The 19006-nt window shown below is 43.8% G+C and overlaps 3 protein-coding genes across 10 annotated transcripts in view; 2 read left to right on the top strand and 1 right to left on the bottom strand.

The window, feature by feature from the left end:
• The window catches only part of RAI14 (retinoic acid induced 14), a 152000-nt gene extending 149454 nt beyond the window's left edge, over positions 1-2546 (top strand). For 5 of the 8 annotated variants that reach the window (XM_059063228.2, XM_067030859.1, XM_067030860.1 and 2 more), the window contains one exon: positions 444-2291. In XM_059063228.2, the coding sequence (XP_058919211.1) occupies positions 444-521 (78 nt within the window). In that variant the 3' untranslated portion in view covers positions 522-2291. Of the gene's footprint in view, positions 1-443 lie in introns of all 8 variants that reach the window. The other 3 variants (XM_059063226.2, XM_059063227.2, XM_059063229.2) reach the window with 3 other exon arrangements.
• Positions 2547-4969: 2423 nt separating this feature from the next.
• On the bottom strand, positions 4970-5341 carry LOC131756263 (large ribosomal subunit protein eL37). The gene has a single exon (XM_059063237.2). The coding sequence runs from the start codon at positions 5315-5317 to the stop codon at positions 5024-5026; it is 294 nt and encodes a 97-aa protein (XP_058919220.1). The 5' UTR covers positions 5318-5341; the 3' UTR covers positions 4970-5023.
• A 6805-nt stretch (positions 5342-12146) lies between these two features.
• The window catches only part of TTC23L (tetratricopeptide repeat domain 23 like), a 33240-nt gene continuing 26380 nt past the window's right edge, over positions 12147-19006 (top strand). The window contains 2 exon segments of the mRNA XM_067030866.1: positions 12147-12214; positions 16094-16275. Coding sequence (XP_066886967.1) covers positions 12147-12214; positions 16094-16275 — 250 coding nt within the window.

Genomic DNA, 19006 nt, shown 5'->3' on the forward strand with positions numbered 1-19006 from the left:
CAGCCTCCTCATCCTCCAGAGGAAAAACAGCAGGGTTGTGTCTTTGACTCAGTTCCTCCTAGAAATGTGGGATGGGTAGGGCTAACATTCCCTTGAAGATCGGGGTCGGGGCGCGGGGGGTGCAGTGAGAAGCCAAGGGCTTATCCCAGGCAGCCATCTCACTCCCCAGGTGACGCAGTGCCAGGATTTAGGTTCTGAGTGTTGTTTTGGTTTGGTTCGGTTTACACCTTTTTGATGTTATTTTTCTAACAAGCGTTTTAGTTTTTCAGCGTTCAGCCTCCCCTCTACCTCTGTTGTTTTCTTCATTTTGACGTTCCTGTGGGGCAACAGCCTCTTCCCTTTATTCACCTCCTTCCTCGCTCCCCCATGGTCCTGTGTGATGTGTGTCCAAGCCATGATCTCCTAGGTTATTCTAATGAGTGTCTTTTGTTGGAATTTCCTAGGGCCAGATGGATGAAGATGTCCAAAAAGTACTGAAGCAGATCCTCACCATGTGTAAGAACCAGTCCCAGAAGAAGTAAAGTGGATTCCTTGGCAGGACACGGGCTTCTTGTCCACCTGATGTTAGATCCGGAGTTGCTGGCAACCACTGCCATTGTTCTCATTCGTGGTTATCACTGTGACCCTTGTAATAGAGATTCTTCCCTTTCCAGAGGCTTCTTTCTGAGGATGGGTCCCAGGAGAAGACTGTCCTCCTCAGAACTGCTTAGAAACTTCGAAGCAGCAGCAGTGAAAGATGTGGTCATCCCTTCTGATTCCAGAGCTGGGATTGTCCACGTTGGTGGCAGGCATCCTGCTTGGTACCTGCCCAGCCGAGGGACTTCATCACTGAGTGACACATGGATGCTCCACGCAGCCGTGTTCCTGCTCTCAGCCTGTGCCATTCGGCACAGCGGTGTGCTTTTTTGCCTTTGGTTTCCTATCCCCCAAAAACATGACTTAATTTCTAACCAAATTAGTATGGCACTAGTTATGAGCTGCACGCTTTAGACCCTTTATCGTGATATCTTGTGGATTTTAAAATGCTAATTCCATCTTTTTTTTCCCCATCTGCCTTATATTTCTCACCACCCTGCTTATCAATCTTATAGTTTGATGAGCACTGTTAACTTAAATATGAAGTTTTAAAACAAAAGCAAATTGTCCTTAGAAGTTCTTTTTAAGTAAATCGCTGACATATTGCAAATTTTCTATGCAAACTTGCCTCCTGCTGTTTGTCATTCACGAAGCTCAGGAAATCCAAACATTCATGTTCAACAAGGGATAGTAAATTGCGTGTTTACAGCCAAAAGAAATGCCTCATAGTTTTTAACCTCAATTTTTTTAAAGTGTTTTTTTTCCTCTACAATATTTTTATTGGCTCTTAAAGATGTTTTCATATCTAAATCCCTAAGTGAAATTTACACTAGACTATATCAGCAAAATATTTTTTAGGTAATCATGTTTGAGACTTTAACAAGAATATAACTTTTTCCTCCAGGTTTTCAGCTATAGCAGGAGGTGGTTTTGTATTCCAAACTCAAAATGAGCTGCCACCAACACCCCTAGACTTCCTGCCATCGTGTTCTCAGAACTGTAGCACGTCTCTGAATATAGTAAATCCTCTTGTACCCATTGAATATTTTTGAATGCCCCAACTCTACCAGCACCTGTAAATTATCTCTGGAAGGGCTGTTAGTACCAACGAGTTTTTCAACTTTGAAGCAAAAAATCCTGGTAAACATTATGGTGCCTAGCTGAGGTCTTGGGAGAAAACATTCCTGTTCACTTTACTTTCAGGTTAACTTGCTTGCAGCTTCCCTTATAGCCTTGATCTTATTGAGAGATGTAAACTGAATACGGAAATCTCTAAAGTATAGAACGGAAAGCATTGTCCAGCTCCGACAGGGCCGCCTGGGCTCAGAGGCCACTTGGTAGCACTGTGTTGGATGAGGACCAATGACAGCGAAGCAACACTGGCTTTCGAGCCTGGTGTTACCTTTCTTAAGTTGTTTATAGTTTGGCAATTTCGAACACGCTCCAAAGAAAACTGTGAAAGGACTTTCTGTCACAGCACTTAAGAAAACACAAAACCATGCCCCTCCCAGCTCCACACAGAAATGCTGCAGAGTGTAAAACTTGAGACATTTTGTAGGACGCCTGACAAAGTGTAGCCTTTTATCTCGTTTCAGGATGCGTATTTATTACAAGTACTCTGGTTAAATATTGAAAAGTTACATGCTGTAGTTTAGCATTTTGCCTTTGTAATTTACAGAAAGTATTGCAGGAAATAAACTTTTGTTTCATCTTGCATCTCTGTTGTTGATTTGGGGCACCTTCGTAAGCATGCCTGTACAGCTTCTGAAGTTCAGCTAACTAGCATTTCGGGGCAAAGGTTTTTATACCCTGTGTTGTGCGGCACCAGTGGCCGTTGTCCACAGTCTCTCACACAGTGTGTCCTATCATTTCGTCCCCTAGCTCCTGGGGTCACCTTGAACTCTACCCCAAGCAACACCCACTTTTGGGCACTTGCATCCCAGTTCTTTCATTAAAAATTGCCTCAGTTGATCTGTGGTCTTTTTTTTTTTTTTTTTTTTTTTTAACTATTGAAAAGCTTCCATTAGATTTTTTTTCTTTGCTTTTTTGAAAAAGTAATACACACACATGGTTTTTCTTACATTATCCTATCACAGTACAAGGTTAATTCATTCGTGAAAAAAAACTCCTGTAGGGTGAATTCTTCCAGGTTGAAAGCATAATTAAAACACCAGATGACAATGAAATGGGTACGATTATTTAAGTAGCTAACATGGTTCTTCATAACAGCATAATGAGGCCCATCTCCCTTCATTAAGGCCATTTGCTTTGCTAACAACACGATTCTACTGCCTCTCTTTCAGCTCCTGTTGCCAAGGCATACCGTACATACTCAACTGAACCCTTCCTCACGCCCCACCTCTGGGAAGAAAAAGGACAAAAAATATCAATGAAAATAATGCAAATAGTGTCTGAGGTTATTACAATTTTAAATTATTTATTTATTTTTGGCTGCATTGGGTCTTCATTGCTGCACGTGGGCTTTCTCTGGTTGTGGCGAGCGGGGGCTACTCTTCATTGTGGTGCGTGGGCTTCTCATTGTGGTGGCTTCTCGTTGCGGAGCGTGGGCTCTAGGTGCGCGGGCTTCAGTAGTTGTGGCTTGCAGGCTCTGTAGTTGTGGCTCGCAGGCTCTGTAGTTGTGGCTCGCGGGATCTAGAGCACAGGCTCAGTAGTTGTGGTGCACGGGCTTAGTTGCTCCATGGCATATGGGATCTTCCTGGACCAGGGCTCGAACCCATGTTCACTGCATTGGCAGGCAGATTCTTAACCACTGTGCCACCAGGGAAGCCCTGTTACTATTTTAAATTATCGAGTGTGCACCCTGAAAGGAGAACTTACCTCAAGAGAGGCCAATCATTCAACTCAGAAGATGATTTCTTTTTTTTTTTTTTTTCTTGCCACTCCTCCCAACATGCGGGATCTTAATACCCATACCAGGGATCGAACCTGCACCCCGTGCAGTGGAAGTGTGGAGTCTTAACTACTGGGCCACCAGGGAAGTCCCAGAAGATGATTTCTTGGTGACAGTCAAATGAGCACTTAACCTAGATAAATCCAAACCAGACTTCTTAAATGGAAAGAACTGTCTCATATGCCAAAGGCAGGGTCTGTAAAGAAACTGTCATCCTGCAGCAGTGGTTATATATCATGGGGTATAATTGTAGGATAAATGAGATAAACTGAAAATAAATCTCTCCTCCTGATTCTTAGTTTACCACCCCAGAAGCAACAGCTATTAAGTTTCTTGAATGACCTAAGATATTCTATGTCTATATGTACATGTAGGCATGTATTTTATTTTCCCCTTTAAATATAGAAACTTCTGGACCATACCTTTTCCACTTAAAATATCCTGGAGATTGTTCTTTGTCAGCACACACATCCTTTTTAACTTCTGCATACTGTTTCATAGTATGCGCTTTTTTTTTTTTTTTTAAACTAACTCCTCATTGATGGGCATTTAATCTGCTTTCAGTATTTTACAGCCCTAAAAATGATGTGATGACTATGCTATGTATGCATATGTGTGAGGACCATTTGGATAATTTTCAAATTGCCCATTTTCACACTAGCTTCCATCATGTGATATAGGAATGCAGAGGAAAAAAGTAGAATAGCATATGGGTCATCACAGTGAGTGAGCAAGAATAGCCTTTTTCTTCACATTGGTTACATAAGCGTCATCAACTTGTTTTTCTTACATAAACTTTCAGACTGACTCCAAAGCCTTTAATAATTAAACTCACCAATCTTAAGATAAACACATGATATGCCATGTGGGGAAAATGCTCCCAGAACATGTTGATGCACAACCTTTTGCCGTGTGGCAGAACTGTGGAATGCTGGGTGCTGACAGCAGTAGAAACACCATCCAGCAAAGATGGGGGTGATGCAAGGTTTAAAAGGCAGACTGCAAGGCAAAGAGTGAGCTGGAAAAAGTAACAGATGGAGGCATTCACAGGAGCAATTTCTGTTCACCTGTTCAGGGCAGAGAACTGTCCAGCATTCGGGGAGCGTGTGGCATATTTGTGAAACAATCAAAGGACAAAAGCTCAACTATGACGGTCGCCATAATTGGGCCATAGGAGCTGGTTGAGGGAGCAATCAAAGTGGGTTCCGGGAGATGGAAAGGCTCCCTTGAGGAGTAAATCCCCAAGAGATGGAGGTGAGTAGAAGAGAAGGAAAGAGACATTTCTGTACATTCAGTATAAACCAAGCCCTAAAAATGGGAAGAAACAGTATTTCAAGAACGGCAACTGGATGTACCAGATTATTAGTGGAGGATGTGGAGGGGGGAGGGGGGAGCAGGACACAGCCAAATAATGTAAGCTTTGAACAAAGGAGGGGGGTAGTAAGAGTTACCTATCTGTCACCTTCAGATTTTTTTTTTTTTTTTTTTTTTTTTTCGAAACCAGAACATTTATTGCATGACTAATAATTGAAATCCTTAAGATGAACTCGATGCTGCAACAGCTGCCCTCTTGGGTTTAGGTGTTGTTCCTTCACGGAATCCATGCCTGAATCTGCGGTATACAATTTTTAGGTGCCTCATTCGACCAGTCCCGGTGGTATTTCGTCTTTTAGCTTTAGCACTCCAGTTATACTTCCTCTTCCGCTTGGCAGGGTAGCCACATTTACCACAGGTCGACTTCTGAAGGTGGTAGGCCTTAGAGCCACAGCGGCGGCACAACGTGTGCGTCTTATTCCGACGCTTTCCAAACGAGGACGTTCCCTTCGTCATCCCACTTCTGCCGCCTAGACCAAAGAGCCCTTCAGATGTTTTTAAACCTATACGTTTATCTTTTCTCAAAAAAAACCTTGAGGAAACGTTATTGAGATCAATATTTCAGTTGCAAAATCACAGTAAAAATGGAGAGTTTGTTGTTCCAGTTTTGAGTTTTTCAAATTTTAGGAAAAATTTTAAACACAATTTGAAAAGATTTTACACTGAACACTCATGTGTTCATCACCTAGAGTCAAGCATTAACATTTTACTAGACTTGCTCTTTGTATGCATGTCTATCCACTTATCTATCCCAATTTCCATCCATTAGTTTTTGAGACATTTAAAAATAAGTACAGAACATCCACACAGGCTACCCTGAAAATTTCAGGATACACATCATTAACTAGGTTTTAGTATTTGTTTGAAATTATGTCTAGGTAAAATTTACATAACAATGAAATGCGTAAATATTAAGTGTACCATTTGATAAGTTTTGACACGTAACTATGTCTAGGCAGCAAACCCTATCAACGTATAGAACGTTACCATCAGCCCAGAACATCCTCTCATCCTCCTTCCTTAAAATTAGCAAAGCCCGAAGGTATACGGGACAAAATCCAGGAGAAACAAGGCACACGCTTCCAGGTGCCCTCTTCCAGTGGAGTTACATGGATATAGCTAATTGTCCCAGCAGTGATGTGTGACAACACTTTGGAAGTCTGGCCAGTCAGATCAGCCCACTCAAGCCTTGGTATCCAGGACTTTATTGGGGATCTATCATGAAGGCTGAAGTACCTGCATAACAGTTTCAGCTGTTCAGATTCCAGACCTCCCAGAGCAAAGACATGCATTCATCATACATCACATTTTAAGAATGAACTATTTAATCGGATTTGTACCACTTGGCCCAAAATGTCAAGCATACAAAAATGTTCTTCTCAGACAGAATATTCTAATGGATCAGAATTCATTTCCCAGGAGCCAGTCTGAGTCCATTCCTGAAGACAGGCATTTGTAATGAATATGCAGGTTTTGAGCAACCCAGACATGTAAATGAATCCTTTAAACCTATACATTGAAATCAAGTTAAACACTCTGGTAGGCAGAATCACACTCCCCCAAAGAGGCTCATGTCCTAATTCCGTGGAATTTAGATAGTTTATGTTATATGGCAAAAGGAGAATAAAGTTCGTAGATAGAATTAAAGTTGTTATTCAGCTGACCTTAAAACAAGGAGATTACCCTGGGTTACCCTGGTAAGGCCTGATGTAATCAAAAGGGTCTTTTAAAGCAGGAGAAGGAGTCAGAGATTTAAAGATGCTACACTGCTGGCTCTGAAGATGGAAGAAGAGCCATGAACCAAGGAAGGCAGGTGGTTTCTAGAAGCTGGAAAAGGCAAGAAAACAATTCTCCCCGAGAGCCTCTAGAAAGAACCGGTCTTGCTGACACCTGATCTCTAGGCCAGTGATGGTCATTGCAGACTTCTGACCTCCAGAACGAGGAGATAATACATTCTTATTGTTTTAAGCTGCTAAGTTTGTGATGACTTGTTACAGCAGCAATAGGAAACCAATATACACAGAGAGGCCAGAATCTCTACTAATGGAGAGTTCCTGAAGATTACTCAGTTTATTAAGTGTTATTGAACACTAGTAATAAGCCAGGTACTGTGCTGAACACTAAAGGCTCAGTGGTGGATATAAAGCTCCTGCTCACAAGAACCTCACATCTGGTCAAACAGGGCCTGCCACCTAGCAGATATTCAGTATTCACTGGATGGGTGGGTAGGTGGGGATTTAGATGGATGGATTGCCCATAAGGCCCTGCATGACCTCCTCTTCTGCTGACCCACTCTCCTGTCTCTCTCTTCATTCCTAATTGAAACCTTTTCTGTTCTTGAACCCATTAAATTTGCTCCTGCCTCAGGACTTTTGCACTTGCTATTAACATCTTACAATGCTCTTCTGCACATTTGTGTCATTTGCTCCCTTATTCCCTTGTGGTCTCTGCTCAGTGCTACCTTGTCAGAGAAGCCCTTCTTAACTTCACTGTCTAAGCCAGTATACCCCTCCCCACATCCACATCACTTTTTAGATCCCCTGCCTGACTTTATTTTTCTCCTTATAATTTGTTCCTTCCATGTCAGGTGGTTCATCCCTTTCCCAAAGCTGGACCCCTTAGCAAGGGCCTGAGACTGGCTGGAAGAAGAGGCTTTTTCCTAATTCACACAAAGTTGCTGCCTACTCCCTAAGCCACCTGCCTTTTTCTAACTTGCAGAGATGTCATATTGTTTACTAGCAGCCCTGGTAGAACAGAAGCTCTAGGAGAATGAAATCTTTGTTGCTTTGTTCGCTCTTGCTTTCCCTAATGCTTAGAAAGAACAGTGTCAGGCACATAGCAGGTATTCAATAGGTGTTTTTCCTTGGATGATGGACAGATGCATGGAAAAAGTCACAAGTAAATGGAGTGCCAATTGACTTGGGGGTGTCACTCAGGCTGTGGATGGGATACCGTGGGAGCTCAGAAAGAAGGTATCTAACCCTGCCTTGAGAGGCTGGAAAATGTGTTTTAAGAAATTACACAGTCCAGGGGCTTCCCTGGTGGTGCAGTGGTTAAGAATCCCCCTGCCAATGCAGGGGACACGGGTTCAAGCCCTGGTCTGGGAAGATCCCGCATGCCATGGAGCAACGAAGCCCGTGTGCCACAACCACTGAGCCTGCGCTCTAGAGTCGGCGAGCCACAACTACTGAAGCCTGAGTGCCTAGAGCCCGGGCTCTGCAACAAGAGAAGCCACCGCGATGAGAAGCCCGCACACCACAAGGAAGAGTAGCCCTTGCTCGCCACAACTAGAGAAAACCCACGCGTAGCAACGAAGACCCAAAGTAGCCAAAAAAAAAAAAAAAAAATCACACAGTCCAAGAGAAAGTTTATTTGGATTTCCTTGTTCTTGGGTTTCACAGTCCTTGCATTTGGAATCATTTGGAGCTAATCACATTTGATTGGGGGTTGGAAGAGTCTAGAAGTACCCTATATACATGGTTCCTCTGTGTGATTTCTGCAACAGCGAAGCTTACGGTAGGTAATCAGGATCAAAGGAGGGTGTGTGAACCCGCTGTAAAAGCACTATCCCCAGATTACTAGCATTCCATTCCAGAGTTAGTGAACAGAACTAAAGCACACTTAACATTGAGACAGGAGGGAAAGGAGCAGGGTACAAATGCTAGATAATGTAGAAAGGGGGCAGCTGCTGGGACGTGATAAAGACCGGCTGGAACCAGCTGAAAACAAGGTGGCTTTGAGAACAGTCCAGTCATTGACCTTTAGCTCATTATACCTTCATTGTAATCTTAAAAATCACTCTCCGTTATGCCATGACGGTTCCGAGGTAGACCATAAAAGGCCAAATAGTGGACAGTGATCCAATTCCTGGGAAATCCCCACCCTACCCCAAAATAGCGAGAATATCCCTCCCACTCATTAGCCTATCAAATTACTTAATCCATAAAAACCTAGGACCCCAGGCCCCAGAACCGGCTCTCACTTTCCAGGATGACCCCATGCCCTGGGGCTGCTCTCACTTTCTAAAGCAGTCTGCATTCTGCCTATTGAATGTGTATCTCTCTATATACATACCCATTGCTTTCCCTTTACTCTGGCTTACTCTTGAATTCTTTCCTGCATGAAGCCAAGAACCCTCCCTTGGCGATCAGTCCTAAGGACACCTGCAGGTCCCAGGATGTGACATTTCCCCCCCTGCAACTCTATAACTAACTTTACATTTGCAGCCAGGGTTAAGATGTAAGGAAAGAAAAAGAGTCACTGTGGTTTAGAACTCTAAAAGTCTTTAAAGTTCTTCTCATTTGATTTCTAATTTTACAGATGAGCTAATTAAATGGAGGCGGAGCCAGAGTGTTGGCTTTAGGGAATGAGAACTCAGTGACTGTTCTGCTACCACACGTCCCCCTCACAAGGATCAGCAGAGCAAGTGTTCAGGAAAGAAGTTCTATTTAATATACACAGAAACAACTTCATAGGCATTTCCTAGAATGACAGAACATTAAAACTTTCCATTTCATTGAAGACCAACTTGTAACAAGGATAAGGGAAATAAGTGTTAGAGAACAGGAAACCAGTTCTGCCCTTTTATCCCCATACATGTTAAATATTCATATTAAATACTCAATATTATGTTCATAGAATCATAAATATCTGTGGTTTATCCTCACAGAATCCTGGAACTGGAAGGGGTTTTAGAAAGCAAGTGGTACAAATACTCTCAATGTACTGGCAAGAAAATTCAGTCCCCTAGGCTGTGACTTGCCCCAGGGCACACAGTCCAAAGCAGAACCCTGACATCCTGAAGCCCCGCTCAATGCTCTCTCATCATCCTTTCATGCTGAGGGTTCTTTTAGAAAACAGAGAATAAAAGGAGTGGGGTCTTTCTAAAATTTTGGCTCAGGAGCTTGAGGGTACAGATTTAAACTTTAATAGGCCATCCAGGTTTTAGTTAAGACATATTAAAGCGAACTCACTTAAATAGCTCCTCCAACCTAACTTCAGAAAGGCTATCTTGGCAGTCTTGGATCAACAGCAATTAAAATTCAGCCTCAGAACTGGAAAGAACAAACACTGAATGTAAACACCACCTGTCAAGTTCTTGGTAAATATTTTCCTTCTTTTTCTACTGAGCCTGCTCTTGTCTGAAAAGGAGAGGGACATACCAGTTCCAACTGGACTTGTCACAGCCCCTAATTCATTGTGGGGTTCATGGGAACACCCTGAAGCTCGAGGCTGCTTGAGCCAGTGATGTTCATTTGGTTATTAACCACAACTGCCCCTGTACCTGTCAGATCTGAGTTACTGTTACCATTGTGGGTATTAAAGGCCACTGAAGATGAGTAGGATAAGGATACATGGCGCATAACTTAGGGCTATGTGGTGTTTGCCAAGTGTGCCCTCTATCCTCGAAAATATTCTCTGAACTGCTAATCATTAGCAGAACTAGTGGTCCATATCTTAAGCTACTCACTTCCTGCACTCCGCTCCGTTACTCATGCGTAGCTCTAATCTTACCGGGAGAGGCAACACAGACGATGCCAGCACCGTCAATAGTTCTATCTGAGCCTTTCCTCGCGGGCCCGGAGGACCCGAACACCTGGGCAACTGTGAGGGTGCAAGGCGCGCGGAGGGGCGCGCGGAGGGGCACCCGGGGGGCGAAGGGTGTCGCCGAATACAGCCCGGTACGTCGTCGCAGCTTTAAACTGGTAAGCTCGTGGAGCCGGGCGCCCCTTTCCATCCTTCGATGGGATTTACCTCCTCTTCCGACGTCGTTATCTCCGAGAGGTAAAGTCCCTTTAAGAAAAACAGTAGTGGACCGTTCAGCCGCAGCAGAGGGAAGTGTGTGGACGAAGCTAAGGTCGCCCGAGTCTCGCCCGCGGGGACCGTTAAGGCAAGGGTGCGGTGGCAGCTATGGTTTGCCGGGGTAGCCTGGGATTCCGCTGGGCCGGAAGTGCCCCTCGTCGCCATGGCTACAGGCGCGGGCGCCGCCCGCAACGTTCAGTTTCCATGGTAACTCCATTGTCTCAGTAGCCAGAACTCCGGCGGCGGGCGGGAAAGGTAGAGCTAGGTGAGCGTCTCTCGTCCGCAAGGCAACCCAGCAGCGCCTTGAACGAGGTCCGAAGAGGCCAGTACACTGAAGCCGCCGGCGGAAGCCGAGCTGCCAGGCTGAGGGAGCCGGGAAGCCTGGTTCTGGGCCGTGGCTCCTCTGCCCTCCGCCAGGTACGCCGCGTCACGCTTGCCTCTCGGCCGCCCTCGCCCGCTTTTCGTGCTAGAGCGTCTGCGGCCGGGGCACCGCCCACAGGAAAGAAGCCGGGGGAAACTCGGACGTTGCTCGGAATGTGGTGTTAAGGTTTACAAAGTTAAGGCGAGACAACTGCAGAAAATAACCGATTTGCACTTGAGAGAGGGGGGGCGATAGTGGTGTTACAATTCAGGGCCATGTGAAACCGCACAGGAACAGAATTTAGGAGGTTGAGACGTCAGAACCCCTCGCCCTGGCCACAGTTTTGAAAGTAGAGATGAGAAAGACAAATTAGTGATTCTTCCCTTCTGGTTTTTGGATTGTGAACGTTGTGGAGTCTGAGTCAGAGAGCTACTCAGGGCTCAGGTGGGAATGAGTGACATTCTGCAGGGTGAAATGAGGAGGGACTTGGTGGGTACCAATGTTCAATAAATGACTGCATTCGAGTTCGATTTGATTTAATCGACAGGGATAGCCTTGCGGGTTCAATTTAGCAAATAATTACAAGTCAGATTTTTTGCCGTGAGTTTCAGTCATTTCCCCCAACAGCTAATGACAGCAACCAAAATAGACGCATGTGTTTTAGCTCCTTAACTAGGATCACCTATTAAGTAGTGAGATGGCCCAAGGGACACGGAGTAGAACTAACCAACAAATACACTGTTAGTAGTGAGAGCTGGTTACCTGCAGAAACAGTATTTGACTTGAGTAGATCATAGTTTTGTTGATTCAGGAGCTGTTAATGTGTTGGCTTAAGGGGTAATAAAGGTAAGGGATTTTGGAGGTAATGTGAAGTAAAAATTAGAGGAAGGAAATGTAATTCAGGGATTTAATTTGGCAGATGTCTTTAATTTCTGCTTTCCACGGTCTCCATACATGAGTGTGTGTGTGTATGTATAGTCTATTTATGGATTTAGGATGGGTTATATATATTTGGGCAGTTTCATTTTAATGCTTATAGCATCCAACAAAGGGAAAACAGAACAGACTTCTAGGCGTTTTCTTTCAAAGGTGACCTTACATGTGATTCTTGGTAGGAAGAAGATGTGAGCCAGCCCGATCCGCATCCCGACTGCCAGCAATGACACCGACTGGGATTTCTGCTTCTGTCTGTAAGTATCACACTCACTCAGTGGCCTGAAACATTGGGACCTCCACTTAAGGCAAACCTTGGTGAACTTTGCATGCATATTATATAGTAGAGAAGATTGAGCTTCTGTGTTGTATGCTAATAATGGTTCTGCTTTAATGTCCATTTGTACTTGTGCAACCTATGCAAGATGGAAAACAAATGTTTTTTCCTAACTTAAGGGAAATTTCAATTTTTTTTATAAAGATAGGTTACTTATAGCAAGATTGGTAAAGTCATGGAGAATTAAAAATAGAAAAATTAATGAGAAATTGAAATCGTTTCATGAAATAAAGAGACAATAAGTAAATTAAAAATTTCACATCATAACAGCTAATACTTATTGAGCAAATACTACGTGCCAGGCACTGTTCTAAGTACTTATGCATATTAACACAACTAATTCCCCCAAAACCCTGTGAGGGAGGTACTATAATTACCCCATTTTTTAGATAAGGAATATGAATTAAAGAGAGGTTAGGCAATTTGCTCGAAGTCACACAGCTAGTAAATGCTATTCAGACTGGGCAGTCTGACTCCAGAGTCCATTCTTTAACCACTTCTCTATACCAGGGTTTCTCAACCTCGACACTGTTGACATTTTGGATCAGATCATTCTTTGTTGTGAGGGCTGTCCTGTGCATTGTAGCATCCCTGGTCTCTATATGAGATGTCAGTAGCACTGTCCCAGTTGTGACAAGCCAAGATATCTCCAGACATTGCCATATGTCCCCTGGGAGCAGTATCACCCTTGGTTGAGAACCATTGCTCTATACCAATGCTATCAAGTAGAAAAATAACACAAGCCACAAATGTAATATTAAATTTTTAAGTAGCCATATTAAAAAATAAAAAGAAACAGGTAAATTTAATTTTAACACCATATTTATCTCAATATATCTAAAATATTATATAACGTAATTCATGAAATATTTTTTCTTCGATTAAGTCTTTGAAATTCGGTGTGTGTTTTACACCTGCAGCAGATCTCAGTTCAGACCAGACACATTTCATGTGCTTAATAGCCACATGAGACTAGTAGTTAACGTATTAGTGTAATTCTATACCATCTCATAAAATATCTTAAGGTTAAGGGTTACACAAATATAAAATTGAAGTTAAAAATGTAGAGTTTACAGTAGAGTATGTTGGAAATAATCAGATAATTCATATTTAATTTTACTAGTCAGAATTCACATTTATGATGGCAACATGTAGAATAAGTTAGAAACCTAGCAGACCTTTCATTTAACTGGCCTAACTTTTTTATTCTGACTATCCTTCCAGATATCTAACTGGTCAGTGTTCTCCAGGCATGTTTATTACCTTTCATAGCAAAATGTTCAAAGCTAGTTCAGGGCTTGGCAGTCTCAAGTCATTTGTCAAAACCTCAATGTTTCTACTTCCTTTGAGGCTCTGCTGTTGAAGCTTGCTCCCTTTCTCAGCTTTTCTCAATTTCATTCAAGGCTGAAATTTAAATATTTAAGGCTTATAATTGTTTTTTAAAAAAATATTTATTTAAATTTATTTGTTTATTTATTTATTTTTGGCTGCATTGGGTCTTCGTTGCAGCGCATGGGCTTTCTCTAGTTGCGGCGAGCGGGGGCTACTCTTCGTTGCAGTGGCTTCTCTTGTTGTGGAGCACGGGCTCTAGGTGCGTGGGCTTCAGTAATTGTGGCACATGGGCTCAGTAATTGTGGCTCGTGGGCTCTAGAGCGCAGGCTCAGTAGTTGTGGCTCACGGACTTAGTTGCTCTGCTGCATGTGGGATCTTCCCTGACCAGGGCTCAAACCCTTATCCCCTGCATTGGCAGGCAGACTCTTAACCACTGCGCCACCAGGGAAGCCCCTGGGGCTTATAATTTTTAATATCCAAAATTAGTAATCTCTGTGGTAACCCCAATAGATTGAACTTCTGCTTTAGGTGAGTGAAATATGCAGCCTATGCAAAGCCTTCTATTGAGGGACTAAGCTTTCTTTCTGTGAGTCTTCTTGAGTTATGATCTCTTGTCACAGATTTCCTCCACCTTCAGTCTTTTTCAGGTATCCTAAAGACCTTACACTTTCTTTTTCCATTCATTTGTTCATTATTTAACCAGCCATTATTTGTTTTTACTGTGAGCCAGGTATCAGGGTTTCTTAGAAACAAATGAGACTCAGCCCCAGCCCTGGTGGAGTTAACTGGCTAGGAAACAAAGAAGACTCAGAAACAGAAACAGATTTTGAAAATGAGACTGTTGCGTGATTCGCACTATAGTAGAAGTTGGAGAAGACTTTTGCAAGCCTTGTAGAGGGTGTTTCTACTGCTACTCCAGTGCTAGACTTCCAGCAGAGGTGACATTCGAGTTGGAGGAGGAGTACGGAATTCACTAGGCAGAGAACAGGCAAGTTTAGCACCTGTCTCCTGATCACGGTGCTGCGCCAGCCTTCCCTGGCTTTTCCATTGAATTTGCATGTCTTCTGAAAGCACAATTCTGTTTGTGGGCAGAAGACAGTCCTGCTGGGCCCTGGGCTTGGGCCTGAAGAAATGTTGCTGTCCTGTCCACGTAACCTGGTTTGCCCACATGCCTAAAAAAATATAGGTTATTTAGAACAGGACTCTGGATGGATATTAGGATGTCATTTATTCGAACCTGGTGTAAAAGGTTATGCTTGACATTTATTTTCCTTCTAAATTTTCCTCTTTTTGTTTTTCTTACAATGAACATTCATTACTTATCTAATCAGTGGAAAGGGAAGATAAATTTTATTTTTAAAACTATACAGTGGTTGAACTTTTAAAAGCTATCGTGAATACAAAGGTGATTCCTTTGGGGGAACTTATGAATAATTAAAATTTCTGTTGTTGCTCTTAATATCTTAGAATTCTATTTCTTCTGGATCACTTTATGATGTCTCTGGTAGAGTTAGGATATGGTTATCTTTTTTATTATATAAGATTAACTCTTTGGACTTTTATCTTTATCATACCAATTACCCATTCATAATTATGTTCAGCATCATAGTCCGAGATCTGCATGGGGTGTGTATGTGTGTGTGGTGTGTGTGTGTGTGTGTGTGTGTGTGTGTGTGTGTGTGTGTGTAAGGGGGTGCTGGGGAAGAGGGAGATTTTCAACCCACTCAGCTCTTTCTAAAACACGATTTTTGTTTTTTTGTTTTGTTTTTTCTAACATAATTGAGAAGGTCATTTCTCTTCTGAATCTGCACTTGACCCAGTGTGGGTTCTCTCGCCTCTCCTTGGTGGGACCGCATCCTCTTTAGTTACTATTTATGTTGAAGCTTTTAAGAAATATGAAAGAGGACATGTGAAGTTCTGACCTCAAAATGTTAGTTCCCTTTACCTTATTTCATTATGTCCATTTTCCCCCCTGGTTTGGGTCAGAATTTTAGAACATCAAGGATCTTGGAGATCTTCCAATTCAGCATCGTCAAGTCATGGAGCTCATAAAATAAGAATAGCTAATGTTAAAAGAGCACTTACTAAATAGCAAGCTATGCTAAGTGATTTATGAGTATTATCTGATTTAATCCCATAACCTCATCAGGTGGGTATTCATATTGACTTCATTTTACAGTGAAGCAAATCAATAACTTACTTAGGGTCATATGGTTGGTAAGCAGCAGGGCTGCGACTCTGCCGTAGGTGGGAGGTTCACTAAATCTGTTTGTTTGGAACCACTACATTGCCGTTCTAATTCTTGGCTTTGCAGGTGACGTGGGTTCACAACCTAGCTTTATTCTACAGGTTTATTTTAGGGGTCATATCCCTAGCCCCCAGTTGGGAGGGCTCTGTCCTTCAGTGCTGCCTTGTTTGAGATATGCAGGGTTAAACCTGACTCCGTGTCCCTCTCTGGTACCTACAGGTCACAGCAAACCAAGATCCCAGGGCATCAGCGAACAGATGAGTTGTATCCCACTAGTGGGTCTGGAGAGAGCAAACAAGTTGCTAAAGCCAAGGAGGAGAAGGCCATAGACCGTATGTCTCTTCCCTAAGAGAAACTGGCCCAATCCCAGAAGAAAGTAGCTCAGCTGATTAAGGGGAAAATGATAATAAACAAAAAACTCACTGGGTTTTCCATTTAAAAACACGTCCGTGACTAGAGAAATTCTTCCTTAATTGCAGATCGAAGGACATGACGTAGAGGCAGGTGTTATATCTCTTTATAAGTGGAAGAAAAGAAAGCAGAGCGTAGTTGGTAGCCAGCCTGTCTTCAGGCTCCACAAGTGGGTCACTGTGCACGCCTCCTTGGAGTGTCTGTGCTCCTAGCTTTAAACTAAAAATTAATGTTTGGTTCTTCCGGTTGCTGTTTGATTACGTTAACTAAAAAAATCATCTTTTGATTTCTCCTGAAAGGTTTCAGAATAATATCTTTTGGGGGGCTTCCCTGGTGGCGCAGTGGTTGAGAGTCCGCCTGCCGATGCAGGGGACACGGGTTCGTGCCCCGGTCCTGGAGGATCCCACATGCTGCGGAGCGGCTGGGCCAGTGAGCCATGGCCGCTGGGCCTGCGCGTCCGGAGCCTGTGCTCTGCAATGGTAGAGGCCGCAACAGTGAGAGGCCCGCGTACCGGATTAAAAAAAAAAAAAAAAAATCTTTTGGGTAACAAGAAGGCCAGGATAGTGAGGCAGGAGGCTGAGAACAAGGGTAGCCAGGCAGAGTCTAGGCTCAGGCCTGGCAAGGATCTGGTAAGATGCCTGTGGTTACAGTGGAATCATAAGCAAAGCAAAGGACCGGAAGTAGGCGGTAGCAGCAGGGGTCAGAGAGTGTAGGTATCCATTTTCAAGAGCAGAGCAAGGACTTGGGAACTAGGACCTCAGAGCAAGCGTTTAGCAAGAGCGTTCAAAATGCGGGAACCCGAGAAGGCGTGTCAGTGGCCCTCACGATTAACACACAGGCACCGCCTGCTCCCAGAGCATTACTTATCAACAAAGGAGTCCATGTGCTGACTTCCTGACTTCCTGGCCATTCCTGGCTAAAGGAAAAAATGATCTTAACATACATGTGTAAAAAGAAAACTCTGCAGATGGCTTAGGAAAGGCTGAGAGGCACTTCAGAGGGACATGATAGAAGCTGATACTTCCCTAGATGGATGTATTTATAATATAAAGTTATCTCTGTAAATTACCCAGAAACTTGCAAAGGACCATCATCCTGACCTGGATCCAATAGTATTTCATGAACCCAGGCTAGAATGATCACTTCTAGAAAGACAAGTACCAACTACCATCGAATGCAGGTGTGGGCTTTTAAGACTTGACAGCTCCTTGGGACTTCCCTGGTGGCGCAGTGGTTGAGACTCTGTGCTCCCAATGCAGGGGGTCCGGGTTTGATCCCTGGTCTGGAAACTAGATCCCACACGCGTGCTGCAACTAAGAGTTCACAAGCCACAACTAAGGAGCCCGCCTTCCGCAACTAAGACCCAGCACAGCCAAATAAATAAAAAAATAAATATTAAAAAAAAAAAAAAGACTTGACAGCTCCTTGACCAGTTTGGATAATGACAAAGATTTAGATTTAGGAGTTATATCTAGCCCAGCTCAGTGCTCACAGCCCTGAAGGACAGGAATATTGGTGGCAGGGGACACAGCACTGGATTGACCTCTAGAGCCCATACTGGTTGTCTCGGTTTCCCCAGGGCAGGAAGTGTGGGGATGAATGAATACAGAATGTCCAGAACCAGGACAGAACTCAAGGCTTCGGACTCTCATTCCGGTGATTTTTCATGATGTTATGCTTCTCCCTCAGAGTAGAGCTTAGTATTTACTGTGCGGTCAGCCCGTGCAGAACTCTCAAAAATTCTGACTGGGGCTTCCCTGGTGGCGCAGTGGTTGAGAATCCGCCTGCCGATGCAGGGGACACGGGTTCGTGCCCCGGTCCGGGAAGATCCCACATGCCGCGGAGCGGCTGGGCCCGTGAGCCATGGCCGCTGAGCCTGCGCGTCCGGAGCCTGTGCTCCGCAATGGGAGAGGCCACAGCAGTGAGAGGCCCGCAAAAAAAAAAAAAAAAAAAAATTCTGACTGAATGGATGTTTTTAAAACACAAGGAGAAACGTCCCTCTAACACTGTTTGCGTCTGTGTGTTTGAGCTGGGAGGGGTGAAGCGTCAGGTGAGGAAGGAGGTGGGGTCGGGGGGTCACGGGGATCAGAAGGGAGCGGTCCTCGGACCACTCGTCTGTGTGTTACTCTGCACATGGTTACATTCAGATAACACGTAACAGATTTGGATCACTTTGATGTTGACTCACTCTCCCTACAGTAACTCCACGAGGTAGATGGTATAGATTTCCAAATAGAAAAGGAAGCTGGGACTCCGGGTGATCTTGCCCCAGACATCACAATCAGTAAACATTAGAACACGAGGGTTGAGACTCCAGGCTTTTGAGTCCTTGAAGTGCCGTTTTCACCTCACCAGGGAATAAATGCCTGACTTTGTCAGTTCGTGCAGCCAGTTGATGACCGTGTTTGTAAAGTTACTGACATCTGTGACCTGCAGGTGCAATTCTCTGATCTCTTAGAGAGCTCTGCCTTTCAGTTCTTCAGAGCCAGGGGCTCTCTCCCCGCCTCATCCGTATCTTTGCCAATCGAGAGATGATTTATTCAGCAAATACTGAATGAGCGCCTCCTCTCTGCATGGAGCGTACAGCAGTGAACATGAGAAATAAACTGTTCTCTTATTTATTTATTAAATTTATTATATTTATTTATTTATTTTTGGCTGTGTTGGGTCTTCATTGCTGTGGCGAGCGGGGGCTACTCTTTGTTGCGGTGCGCAGGCTTC

This window comes from Kogia breviceps, chromosome 4, assembly GCF_026419965.1.
Source record: "Kogia breviceps isolate mKogBre1 chromosome 4, mKogBre1 haplotype 1, whole genome shotgun sequence".
Taxonomy (NCBI): Eukaryota; Metazoa; Chordata; class Mammalia; order Artiodactyla; family Physeteridae; genus Kogia; species Kogia breviceps.